Raw genomic sequence first — 15,000 nt, forward strand, 5'->3', positions numbered from 1 at the left:
CATGTGTGGGCTACAGCTCCAAACTTCACTCACGTACAAGTGGCCTTTCATGCACAGACTGTTTTCTCCTGCCATACAGGCGTGCTGGTTATCTTCTTGTTGCTATAACCCACCCAATGCCTCTAAGGATTACAGGAGTTTGAATGTGCTGTTCATCTTCTGCATGGGCACACACACACAAAGGGGGTTCAGGCACTAGCAGGTCTGCAGAGCTGCTGACATGGGAGGTCAGAAAAACCTCCACCCTTAACCCACCAGGCACTGTTCTCAGGATTTGAACTCAGGACCCTTAGATTAACAGTCCAACGCTTGAACCACTGATGTGTTGCACCCAGCAAACCTTAGATTAACAGTCCAACGCTTGAACCACTGATGTGTTGCACCCAGCAAACCTTACATTAACAGTCCAACGCTTGAACCACTCACATGTTGCACCCAGCAAACCTTACATTAACAGTCCAACGCTTGAACCACTGATGTGTTGCACCCATCAAACCTTACATTAACAGTCCAACGCTTGAACCACTGATGTGTTGCACCCATCAAACCTTACATTAACAGTCCAACGCTTGAACCACTGATGTGTTGCACCCATCAAACCTTACATTAACAGTCCAACGCTTGAACCACTGATGTGTTGCACCCATCAAACCTTACATTAACAGTCCAAGGCTTGAACCATTCATGTGTTGCACCCATCAAACCTTACATTAACAGTCCAAGGCTTGAACCATTCATGTGTTGCACCCATCAAACCTTACATTAACAGTCCAACGCTTGAACCACTGATGTGTTGCACCCATCAAACCTTACATTAACAGTCCAACGCTTGAACAACTGATGTGTTGCACCCATCAAACCTTACATTAACAGTCCAACGCTTGAACCACTGATGTGTTGCACCCATCAAACCTTACATTAACAGTCCAACGCTTGAACCACTGATGTGTTGCACCCATCAAACCTTACATTAACAGTCCAACGCTTGAACCACTGATGTGTTGCACCCATCAAACCTTACATTAACAGTCCAACGCTTGAACCACTGATGTGTTGCACCCAGAAAACCTTACATTAACAGTCCAACGCTTGAACCATTCATGTGTTGCACCCAGCAAACCAAAATGAGAACGGAATAAAAATGACTGGAACAGAATATGTCTTTGTTACCAAGTGTACCATGGTCACAAGGAATATTGGGGGGAAAGTATATAAAAGGTATTAACATGAATCAAAAATCATATACAAACCCTTGCACAAAAGAATTTTAGACACATATGCATATATGCATGTACATATAAGTGATTTTGCATGAACACGCTCACTCACACACACATGCACACACACACAACACACACACAGACGCAAACACACACACACACACACACACACACGCACAACACACACACACAAACACGCGCACACACACACACAACACAAGCACACACACATAACACAAACACACACACACAAAAAACAGATGCAAACACACACACACACACACACACACACAATACACACACACACACACAAGACACATACAGACGCAAACACACACATACAGACGCAAACACACACACACACACGCACAACACACACTAACGCAAAAACACAAACACACACGCACAACACACACTGACGCAAACACACACACACACACACACATGCACACACACACACCACGCAAAAACAGACACACACAACATACACACACACACACCACCCACCACCAAGACATAAGCACACACACACACACACACATGCAAACACACAAATACCCCCTACACACACACACACACACAACACCCCCCCATCCACCCATCCACACCCACCCACACACACACACCACACGCTAACCCTCATGACCATCAGATGCACAATACCGTGAGTGAGTGTGGCGGGGGGCGGTGCGGCAGACCTGTTGGCGGAGGACTTTCGCTGCCAGAAGGAGTACAGGCCGTGCATGGGGGGCTCGCGGTCACCCTTGGTGCGCTGCATCTGGGCTCGAACCTTGCTGATGGTGCCGTGACTCACCCCTGTCACCCATCCGATGAACTTGTAGCAGTTACACCGCTGGCCCCCTGGGGACACACACAGCATGTCTTTTTACTGTGATGTAGCAGTTATATCACTAGTAACACACACACAGCATGTGTCTTTTTACTGTGATGTAGCAGTTATATCACTAGTAACACACACACAGCATGTGTCTTTTTACTGTGATGTAGCAGTTATATCGCTACTAACACACATAGCATGTGTCTTTTTACTGTGATGTAGCAGTTATATCACTAGTAACCCACACACAGCATGTGTCTTTTTACTGTGATGTAGCAGTTATATCGCTACTAACACACACATAGCATGTGTCTTTTTACTGTGATGTAGCAGTTATATCACTAGTAACACACACAGCATGTGTCTTTTTACTGTGATGTAGCAGTTATATCACTAATAACACACACACAGTATGTGTCTTTTTACTGTGATGCAGCAGTCATATAGCTAGTAACACACACACAGCATGTGTCTTTTTACTGTGATGTAGCAGTTATATCACTAGTAACACGCACACAGCATGTGTCTTTTTACTGTGATGTAGCAGTTATATCACTAGTAACACACACACAGCATGTGTCTTTTTACTGTGATGTAGCAGTTATATGACTCACTGCCAAAAGGTGGGCACAGAAAGTGGGCAGTGAGTGGCAAAAATCAGTTACTGAATTACACAAAGTTGAATACATTTTTGTAATGGGACCATAGGTGGTCACCTTTGTGTAACAGGAGAAGACAGCGTGTTTTGTACTTTTCGAGTAAATTACATTAGAAGACACTTCTGACAAGTATGACATACATCAGTGTTTACAACACATGCACACCTCTATACAGTAAGAGACCAATCAGGAAGGTTGAAAACCTTTCATTAAGCACTGTTTTAACCTTGGTGTACTTAGTCATGATGTCAAATATTTGTTGAAAGCTTTTGGCTCTTGCCTGATGGGGGGGGTTGGTTGTAATCACTGATGCGCATCATCGCATGAAGACTAAACATTTCAAAAAACAGTAACTGGTACAATTATAAACTCAAATAATACTGTCACAGAACAACAGTAAACACAATGACAACAATTTTCATTCAAATATTTTAATGCCAAAGAAAATTTGCTGTTTTACATGCACATAACAAATGTATGATGTACATCAGTTTTACACAAAACATTTTCCAGCAAATGGAACGACAGCCAAAATGTCAACAAAAAATGAAGATGAACCAGTATGTCAGATAGCATTATTGTATCACATTCCTGTAGTGATTACAACAATATAAACTCAAATCTAAGTCTTAAAATCCTGTCATAAATGATTTTCAAACCAATACAAACCAGATTTAATTTGTACAATGGAGACAACAACACACACAAAGAAAAACAGAAAAAAAACAAGAGATAATGAATTGCCACAATAATTCAACCACCAGTCATCTCAGTGACACACTACACAATGAAATATTACACCAGTGTTAACCAATCAAAACTGACCCCATTCATTCAGAACAAAACCCGTATTGGTCACCAAAGCTAAGCAGGTGTCAGTATCACAATACTGTTTGCCTATCATGTTAAAAAATATTTTTAGAAAGGGCTGAGAAACTGTCACAAATGCAATATTGACATCTAACAAACAAAAACACAAAAAAACACAAAAAATATGCAAACAAGATACATATTCTGTCATTACATTGAAAAGACTTTGCAAAGACTTTACAATGAAGAGGGAAAAAAAGAACAGTTGGGCACTGATTGAGAATTCAGACCCAAGACAGCAAAGAATTCTCTCAAACCATTCACCAAATGGCATACAACTGACACCTGTGTGACGACGCTTTTTCATCAAAATGCAGCTGCACTTTCCTTCTGAAAGAAGTGAAAGGTTCCCATGAATATTCTGGAGTGGGAAATGAAAAAAGCTGCATACCAGGTTTCTGCTGGTAGAACAGCACGCAAGCCAATTGCAGCAACTCATCCGTTTCTTTCACCTCAGCAAGGTACTCATTCTGCTGCCACTTTACCATGTAAAAGTTCCCTACCACTGGACAATCCTTTTGTTCAGACCAGAGAATGACTGGCACAAAGTGATTTGGAACCCAGTGCTCTTCAGCAGTATCTGTGCGTGATGAAGACCACATGATGATGACTTTCTCATCTGAACTGCAACTGGGTGCCCTGAAAATCCTGTTGCAGTGGGTTATATAAAGTTCCCACCCAAGATTTGGATAAACTGACAGGATGGGACGCCTCAGAACGTGGGAGGCAGCCAAAAACTCCCACAATCCAGTATAAGAAGCATTCCGCAGAATGGACATCACCTCCTGCTCAAAAGCAACCACAGGCGATTCACTGGGTGCAACTGATGTCAGCACAGCCACATGAATCACACTCTCAGGAGTGACCTGATCATGAGCTGAACACCAGTTGCTGCCATCAAGAAAGAGATTTGGATGAAGTGCCATGGCCATGGCTATTCTGCATCTCATCTCTTCATGCAAATCTTCTTTGCCAAACAGAAGAAGGCTCAAAGATCGGAAGAAACAATTCCCATCACCTTCCACTTGCAAAGGAAAACACAGCTGCTGGACATCTGGTGCCATAAGTGCAAGTGCACTTGTATCCACAGTGTGCCCTGCAACGGCTGGGAAACAAGGTGATGGGAGAGAAAAACTTTCAACCTCATCCTGAAAGTTCTTTGCTGACTCTTGAACTTCTTGAAAACTGAAGCAATTTTCAAGAGCTTCTGCAACTGAATGAAAAAAATTGGTCCTGTTTGAGTGATCAAGACCTTCACACGATGCAGAATCCATATCAGTGCACTCATCAGGAGATACTGATTCACAGTCTGACTCACAGTCTGTGTCACTGTATTCAGATTCTGCAATGTGTGCGGAATCTTCTTCTGACTGCAAAGTGTCGCAGTCCACTTTTTCATCCTCATGGTCTTGAGGATGAAAAGGAACTGAGCCAGCAAACTTCAGTTTGGCAGTTTGCCAACCAGGAACATGGGCAGCAGACAGACAGTGTGCGTAGTCCTCAGACATGCATGGTTTACAAAAGCACGACAGAGTCCTGATTGCCAGCTCATCTTGTGCCTGCACTCGCACATGGTGGAGCTTTCTAGAGCCATGAATGGTCTTCACCATGCTTGAATTTATTTTCCTGTCTACCTGGTCTGGCTCAATGAGGAAAAAGCGTTGAACTTTGTGAAGGCACTCTCCAGGGCCCTCTGAATGGCTCATCGTACGTGAACAGTGTTCAAACATGTCCTGAGCCCCATTGACAGTGACAGCCCCAGAGGCAATGTCACGTGTCACATTCCTTTTCACTGCCCCATCACACCAGTCACAATCATTCTTGCCATGGCGTGCACCAAAAAAAACCTTTTCAATGGATGCCCCTTTTGAGTGTGGCAATGTGCTGCGAGCAAGGAAAAGAAACGGCAGTTTTGATTTAAACTGTGCAGCACAGCCATCACTCACCAGCAGAACTTTCTTCATATTCCTGAGCTTAGAAACATATTCCAAGATGTTTTCAATGAAAACCTGTGTGATACAGGCATCATGACGAAGGTCATCTGAAAGAAAGACCAGATTGTCTCGCCTCAGCTCTCCACACGAGCATCTACTGTGAACAACAGCAGGAAACACAGTGACCTGTCTGTAGGCCCAGTGGGCACTCTGGGGTTCATCCTGGAATTTGCAGAGAAAATTCTCTGCAAAATCCATCACAATAATTACCCAATCTTCTGGCAGATTTCTTTTTAAATGGTAGAGCTGATTTCTCTGCCACTCTGCATTAAACTTGTGCCTGTACAGAGGTCCAAGCTCTTTCATCAGCTCTCCCAGACACTCATTCACGCTGCCACATTTGCTCACTTTTTCCATCCTTGAATGAGTGCCCATTCTCACAAGTTCCCACCTCTCCCATTTTACCTGTTCTGTCAACAAATTTCCCACCTCTTTTTTAAGTCTGGCATGCAGTTGCTCAATCCCGCAGTGAAAACACTGCCTATCCAAGCAATTTTTCCTTGGAAATTCACCCTCAAACCCACACACACTTTCCCCTAACAATGAGTCAACACTCTCACGCTTGCTCAACAAGAAAAGGTTAAGTTTCTTCAGTTTTTCTTTTGGATTGTGACAAAGTTCACAAAGGCATTGACGAAACTTTAATTTTGTCACTGATTGTATGTATTTTGGTTTGAGACGATAGAATGTTCTCAGTGAAACCTTGATTTCCTCATTTTTTGCCTTGAACTCCTGATAGAGTTCACTGATGGGCTTTGTCAGCTGTTTTTTATATCTGGCAGACTTACAGGGGACCTCAGCTGCATGAGCATCATAGAAATCCCCAACCGCTCTAAATCTGTTTCCTGGGGATGTATGATACACACACTTTTCTTGAGAGTTTTTCAAATACTTGTTTGAGAACCCAATGTCACCTGCATGTGGAGTGTTCTGAAATATTTCTCTTAAATATCTCTTGTGTGAAAGAGTCTCCTTGTCTCTTTTCTTGGAAATGTTCTCCACATGTGTGCGAAGAATTAAAGTTGGAGAACTCTCTACCTGTGTAGTAGAACTAGGCTGTTCTAGTACTTGCTCCACTTGAATGGACTTCTCTCTCCTAGCCCTTAAAATCTGCTCCTTTTCTGCCTTTTTTTTATAATAATATTCGCGTCTTTTCTCTTTTACACGTCTTTTTTTGTTTGGATGCTGAGCATCACGATGTTTTTGGACGGCCAGCCTAATGTACTCTCGTCTCTTATCGGCTTTTGCTTTGTCAAGTCGCGTCTCCCGCGCTGGTGGCCCACCCGATGCTGCTTCTTCAGCCTTCTTCTTTGCACTGCACACACACAGAGAGAGAGAGAGAGAGAGAGAGAACATGCTTTGAATTATGGGGCAAAACATTTCAAAACAATGAAAGCAAACCACTGTATATGATTACTATCTATTCACTTTAACATCTTTTAAATCCACACTGGTTGTGAAACCCAAACTAATTGCACTTAACATTAGATTGAAGGGCATAAAGAGAATGAATTCTTTCTAGAATATGAAAATATGTGCATGCATACATAAAGAATGTGTGTGTGTGTGTGTGCGGAAGGGAAAAAGAGAGCTTCAGAGAGAGAAACAAGTCAGTTCATTCTTTAACTACAACTTTACAAGTTTTACAAAAAAACCTTTTTATTATTAACATTTTTACAGCTGTATGAAAAAAAGGTTCTTATTTATAAACAATACAAACAATTAGAAATGTACAGAAAGGATGAGATCAACTTACATGTAGCGAGCTTGACACTGTTTGTGCAACAGACGTTGATGCTCTTTCTGCTCCTCCGAGACCGGTTTCTCTCGATTCTTTCATGTTCTCTCTTTGGCCTTCTTCTTCATCTCATTGTGAAGTTCAGGATCAGCTTTAACCCGCATTCTGTAGGCCCTGGCAGCTTCCCGGTTTCTCGCTCTTCTAGCATCTTTTTTTGCCTGAAGACTGGCGTTCTGCTCATTTTGGTGATGTAAAATCTGTGTCTCTGTCATTGTATCTGAAAACGTGAATGCAACAAATGCACATCAAGTCATATAATGTGTACACACACACACACACACACACACACACACAAGCAAAACAAATATGCAACAAAACATACACACACACCATTTCCCAAACCCTGCGCTATATAAATAAACATTATCATTACTATTGTCTGGGTACACATGGGAATATATTCATGCTCTTGTCAGTGTACATTTGTTTATTAAAAACAAAAACAAAACAAAAAAACAACAAAAACACACACACACACAAACAACAACAAAAACAAACTTTTTTCAAAACAAATATACCCCAATTTTTTGCTTCTTAATTAAATCTGGCTTATTCATATAACTTTCCATGTCCTGTTCTTTGGTCACTGTAAAACTGATGTGCGTCATTACTTTGGGATATAAATATTGTTAGCATTGTCTCCAGATTATCAAATACCTTGAAAACAATGGATTTTCTTCAATTCAATAAATATATTTGAAAAAAAAGATCCTGGGAACAAAACTCAAGTTCGTTTTGCAACTTGTGCTGTTTAATCATTCAGATGATTGTGAACATCAGTTTTACACAATGGCCCTGATGACGAACTCATTTTTACTCAACAGTAGCATGGTGTAAATTCTGTTGAAAATCACCTCCAAAGAAAGAAAGAACACATTCACGGCAATGCCGTACGGTGAAAGCAGCAACAAATACATTCAAATCATGCTACAAGCAAAGAAAATAACAATGTACCATGTTAACAGAGTGAATAATTGTAAAAAAACCAAGCAAAACTGATGATGAAAATCATTTGATGACGAAAGATCATTTCAGATAGAATGTTTACACCATACCTTTTCGCTTGCGTAGCACGCCGCTGTGTTGCCTCTCAGTCGATCTATTGACACCGGAAGTATAACTCGGTTGTCCGGAAGTATAGATGACGTCAAAGTTTTAAAAAAGTTGATAAATTGTTTTTGATGAGGTTTGATTATGAACATCATTGTTTACCGCGAAATTAGAGCATTCAGAAATAGCTTTATAAAAACCAGAGTAAACTGTTTTTTGAATCTCAGTTGATCTTTTCTCGTAGAACAATTTTCAATCAAATGAATGATATCTATTTTTGGAACAAAGAAAGCGAAGCAGACGACGCACAAGGAATTTTCGTTTTCGAAGAAATTTTACACAACGGATGATGCGCGTCATCATGAAAATCAATGCGGGATTGTGATCGTTAAAAAGATAATTGTAGTGTCTTGTTGGATGGATTATATAAAAGAAAGCACTCCTAATCATTTGTAATAATTTGGACTTGTTTCCCGGGCACATTGTAGTGTAAAACCATTGACGTTCTTCATACGTGTGCAACTGTCCATTTTCGGCAGCCCGTTTTAGAGGGCTTCGACCGCTGTTTAGATCAAATTACTTTAAAATGGGTGGGGTCTGGTGGAATATATTGTCTCTAGTGTGTCTTTGGGCATTTTTCAACATTCTTGCAAAGTAAAACAAACAGCACAAACGGATGTGATTTTATTGACATTGAAAATACACAACCATCAATGTGCCCACCTTTTGGCAGTGACTCATATAGCTAGTAACACACACACAGAATGTGTCTTTTTACTGTGATGTAGCAGTTGTATGGCTAATGACACACACACAGCATGTGTCTTTTTACTGTGATGTAGCAGTTATATAGCTAGTAACACACACAGCATGTGCCTTTTTACTGTGATGAAGCAGTTATATCACTACTAACACACACACACACAGCATGTGCCTTTTTACTGTGATGAAGCAGTTATATCACTACTAACACACACACACACAGCATGTGCCTTTTTACTGTGATGTAGCAGTTATATAGCTAGTAACACACACAGCATGTGCCTTTTTACTGTGATGAAGCAGTTATATCACTACTAACACACACACACAGCATGTGTCTTTTTACTGTGATGCAGCAGTTATATCACAAGTAACACACACACCGCATGTGTCTTTTTACTGTGATGTAGCAGTTATATAGCTAGTAACACACACAGCATGTGTCTTTTTACTGTGATGGAGCAGTTTTATCGCTAGTAACACACACACAGAATATGTCTGTTTACCGTGATGTAGCAGTTACACCGCTGGGATTACACAGCATGTGTCTCTTTACTGTGATGTAGAAGTTACACCGCTGGGATTACACAGCATGTGTCTCTTTACTGTGATGTAGAAGTTACACCGCTGGGATTACACAGCATGTGTCTCTTTACTGTGATGTAGAAGTTACACCGCTGGGATTACACAGCATGTGTCTCTTTACTGTGATGTAGAAGTTACACCGCTGGGATTACACAGCATGTGTCTCTTTACTGTGATGTAGAAGTTACACCGTTGGGATTACACAGCATGTGTCTCTTTACTGTGATGTAGAAGTTACACCGCTGGGATTACACAGCATGTGTCTCTTTACTGTGATGTAGAAGTTACACCGCTGGGATTACACAGCATGTGTCTCTTTACTGTGATGTAGAAGTTACACCGTTGGGATTACACAGCATGTGTCTCTTTACTGTGATGTAGAAGTTACACCGCTGGGATTACACAGCATGTGTCTCTTTACTGTGATGTAGAAGTTACACCGCTGGGATTACACAGCATGTGTCTCTTTACTGTGATGTAGAAGTTACACCGCTGGGATTACACAGCATGTGTCTCTTTACTGTGATGTAGAAGTTACACCGCTGGGATTACACAGCATGTGTCTCTTTACTGTGATGTAGAAGTTACACCGTTGGGATCCGCTGTTTCCCATGTGAGTGACAGAAAAGCATGGATGATGATAGTGTTTGTCTCTCTTAGTGTGGTGTTTATGTGTTCCGTATGTTTGTTTGTTAAAAATGTGTTTGACGCATGGTAAAGTGTGTCCCTGTGGGAGCGTGTATATCAGCACACATAAGCTGTGCAATGTGTATGAGTTTGTGGCTGTCAGTGTACTGACCGGAGGGCGTGAGCATTTCGGCCAGGACACGGCGAGCCTCTCTTTGGCTGGTCATGGCGCGGCGCCTCCAGTGAGACAGCAGGTTCTTGTGGCTGTACACCATCTGAATAACAAACAGTACACAGTGCTAAGTGGTAACTCTCTCCTTTCACATGCTACACAACTTCAAGTCAATGCTGCTTACGCTACCCATTCAGCCAGCACACAGGTAAACAACAGGTACACTGGAACAAACCCAGACACTTCCCCAAAAAAGGAAGCGCTGGGTTTCTCCTTATACCGATCATTTGACATGTGCACACAGCAGCAGCGACAGAAGAAATATGCAAACACCATCTGGCCGTCACCACACACATCACCACAACACATTATGACACATCACCATGACATCACACCACACACATCATCATCATGACACATTATAACACATCACCACAAAACATAATGACACATCATCATGACATATAGCAATGACACATCATTATGACACATCACCACAGACATCATCATGACACATTATGACACATCATCATGACATATAACCATGACATATCATTATGACACATCATCATGACACATTATGACACATCATCATGACATATAACCATGATACACCACAATGGCACGTCATCATGACACATCACCATGACAGATCAGACAGGGCTGCAGTGTACAATGGGGATGTCCGTTTGATCATCTCTTTACAACAGTAAATGGATCCCACTCACACACGTGGATAATGACTAAAAAAATACAGTAACTCTGATGCAATGGCAGACATGGGCATTAACTCTGACACAATGACAGACACGGGTAGTAACTCTGACACAATGACAGACAAGGGTAGTAACTCTGACGCAATGACAGACAAGGGCATTAACTCTGACACAATGACAGACAAGGGTAGTAACTCTGACACAATGACAGACAAGGGTAGTAACTCTGACACAATGACAGACAAGGGTAGTAACTCTGACACAATGACAGACAAGGGTAGTAACTCTGACGCAATGACAGACAAGGGCATTAACTCTGACACAATGACAGACACGGGTAGTAACTCTGACATGACAGACAAGGGTAGTAACTCTGACACAATGACAGAAAAGGGAGTCAAATACAATGACAAACAAGGGCAGTAAAATTGACATGATTGACAGACAAGGGCATTAACTCACCCAGATACAGGGGTCAACATAGTGACAGACAAGGGCAGTAACTATGATACAATGGCAAACAAGGACAGTAACTGGGATACAATGACAGACAAGGGCATTAACTCACCCAGATACAGCGGTCCACACAGTGACAGACAAGGGCAGTAACTATGATACAATGGCAAACAGGGACAGTAACTGGGATACAATGACAGACAAGGGCATCAACTCACCCAGACACAGCGGTCCACATAGTGACAGACAAGGGCAGTAACTATGATACAATGGCAAACAGGGACAGTAACTGGGATACAATGACAGACAAGGGCATCAACTCACCCAGACACAGCGGTCCACATAGTGACAGACAAGGGCAGTAACTATGATACAATGGCAAACAGGGACAGTAACTGGGATACAATGACAGACAAGGGCATCAACTCACCCAGACACAGCGGTCCACATAGTGACAGACAAGGGCAGTAACTATGATACAATGGCAAACAGGGACAGTAACTGGGATACAATGACAGACAAGGGCATCAACTCACCCAGACACAGCGGTCCACACAGCAGTGACGTTTTCCCAGGGACTCCAAAGGATCCAACAGACCCAGAGCCGCCTTGCCCTTCTGTCGCTCGGCCCGCCGCCCTCTCTGTTTGACACATCATCATCATCATCTGGGGGATGATAATAACAGCACCAATACATTCTTCGTTACTGATGATGATGAAAGTTGTAACTGCATCCCCCAGTATCACCAACAGCTGCCCTGCACTTCTGTCGCTCTGCGTGCCAAACTCTCTGACACGTCATGCTCTTGATTTGCCTTGACTTGCCTCGGCTTGAACTGACTTGCCTTGGCTTAAACTGACTTGCCTTTGGCTTGAACAGACTTGCCTTTGGCTTGAACTGACTTGCCTTGGCTTGAACTGACTTGACTTGGCTTGAACTGATTTGACTTGAACTGATTTGACTTGGCTTGAACTGACTTGAGCTTGAACTGATTTGACTTGGCTTGAACTGACTTGAGCTTGAACTGACTTGACATGGCTTGAACTGACTTGAGCTTGAACTGACTTGACATGGCTTGAACTGACTTGACTTGGCTTGAACTGACTTGCCTTTCGCTTGAACTGACTTGACTTGGCTTGAACTGACTTGACTTGGCTTAAACTGACTTGGCTTGAACTGACTTGACATGGCTTGAACTGACTTGACTTGGCTTGAACTGACTTGCCTTTGGCTTGAACTGACTTGACTTGGCTTGAACTGACTTGACTTGAGCTTAAACTGACTTGGCTTGAACTGACTTGACTTGGCTTAAACTGACTTGGCTTGAACAGACTTGACTTGGCTTGAACTGACTTGAGCTTGAACTGACTTAACTGAATTGACATAGCTTGAACTGACTTGACTTGAACTGACTTGGCTTGTACAACATTTGTGGGCCCCTTCCAAGGGGCCTGTTCATCATTCTGCAGAGTAAGAACTATATACTTTTCTTTTTTTTCTGCCCCATCATCTGCACCGTTTCAGTGGCATTAATCCAACGCCGCTCATTTAGATTCCCCCATACACGGCCACACCCGGGTTTGTCCGTCGCAGTTCCAGCGTCGGCAGTCCAAAGGGAACCATCGATGTTAGGTCGCCAGGAGGCCACACACCAGAGGAGACCCTGCACTGCTGCTGAGTCACTTCGGTGGTGTTCAGTGGTGCCTGTTCTGTAAGAACTATATACTTAGTCATGATGACTGGAACGATGATAATACCAATACATTCCTCAACACTGACGATGACAATTGTCATGACATCACCCGACATCACAGAGGATCCACCTCGTCTGTCTGTCTCTGCATGCCAGCCTCTGTCGGTCATGTCGGTCATGTCAAATCATGTCTGTCTGTCTCTGCATGCCGGCCTCTGTCGGTCATGTCAAATCATGTCTGTCTGTCTCTGCATGCCAGCCTCTGTCGGTCATGTCAAATCATGTCGGTCATGTCAAATCATGTCTGTCTGTCTGTCTCTGCATGCCAGCCTCTGTCGGTCATGTCGGTCATGTCTGTCTGTCTGTCTCTGCATGCCGGCCTCTGTCGGTCATGTCGGTCATGTCTGTCTGTCTGTCTCTGCATGCCGGCCTCTGTCGGTCATGTCAGTCATGTCTGTCTGTCTGTCTCTGCATGCCGGTCTCTGTCGGTCATGTCTGTCTGTCTGTCTCTGCATGCCAGCCTCTGTCGGTCATGTCGGTCATGTCTGTCTGTCTGTCTCTGCATGCCGGCCTCTGTCGGTCATGTCAGTCATGTCGGTCATGTCAAATCATGCTGTTTACTGCTAAGGAAAGGGCCATTTCAGGCCTAAATGCACATCACTTCTTCAAACCACTCAAAAAGAAACCAAAATGATGTTGAAAAATCAATCACAATAAAAAAAAAAAAGACCAGTTGACACAAGTTTTGTTCACTCCATGTGAAATTGAAATCAACTTCAACATATGTTTATGTATATTGTTTTTGTTGGTGATAATGTTGATGTGTTTCAATCTGAAGAAAAACTACCAGCTTCAAGACTGCATTACAGGATGGAGAAACTGCACCTGGACACAATATCAGTTAGTGGCCAAGCATCCGTGTGGCTGTTCGTGTTTCAGAAAGGTTCCTTCTTCCTTCTGTCTGTCTTTGTTAACACCTCAGACCAGACAAAATAATCCCTACTGTAAGAATAAGAAATGTTGTCAGATATTTTCTTCAAATAAAGTTACACTTTGCTTGAAAGCATATATATATATAGCTTCAAGATAAGTATCAAATTATCACTGATGACTAATCTGATATGTTGTCCTTACTTAACACCGTTAACATGGTTACTACACTACTGGTATGATATATATATCTGAAAAAAACAAACAATAATAATAAAAGAAACTAGAAAATAATTTTTTTTTTTTTAATATAATCATAGATATATCACATACCTCCTCTGTTTTTAACTTTTTATGCAGAAAGTTGTTGGAGTAGCAGAGGACTCGCTGTGTAGCTTTCTCACACAGGTGGAAGTCATGTTTCAGACGTTTTCTCTGCTGCAAGACAAAGGTCTCGAACCGCTTGGACCGCTTGTGGCCATTGCCCAGTCCTATGGAGCCACTGGGAAACACAGTAATGGGTCACTGACAATACTTAGGACACACTTTCTCCTTACCTAGCAAAGACAACAAAGTGTCACTGACAATGCTTAGGACACTCTTTCTCCTTACCTACCAAAGACAGCACG

At 42.4% G+C, this 15,000-nt stretch overlaps 1 protein-coding gene across 1 annotated transcript in view; it reads right to left on the reverse strand.

Annotated features, from left to right (window-relative positions):
* LOC143276081 (uncharacterized) overlaps positions 1 to 15,000 on the reverse strand; it is a 46,583-nt gene that overhangs the window by 3,889 nt on the left and 27,694 nt on the right. Inside the window, exons 8-11 of the mRNA XM_076580469.1 lie at positions 14,705 to 14,873; positions 12,284 to 12,388; positions 10,576 to 10,678; positions 1,884 to 2,081 (exon numbers count right to left, since the gene is read on the reverse strand). Of these exons, the coding sequence (XP_076436584.1) occupies positions 1,884 to 2,081; positions 10,576 to 10,678; positions 12,284 to 12,388; positions 14,705 to 14,873 (575 nt within the window). The remainder of the gene's footprint in view (positions 1 to 1,883; positions 2,082 to 10,575; positions 10,679 to 12,283; positions 12,389 to 14,704; positions 14,874 to 15,000) is intronic.

Source organism: Babylonia areolata, chromosome 31 (assembly GCF_041734735.1).
Source record: "Babylonia areolata isolate BAREFJ2019XMU chromosome 31, ASM4173473v1, whole genome shotgun sequence".
Classification (NCBI taxonomy): domain Eukaryota; kingdom Metazoa; phylum Mollusca; class Gastropoda; order Neogastropoda; family Buccinidae; genus Babylonia; species Babylonia areolata.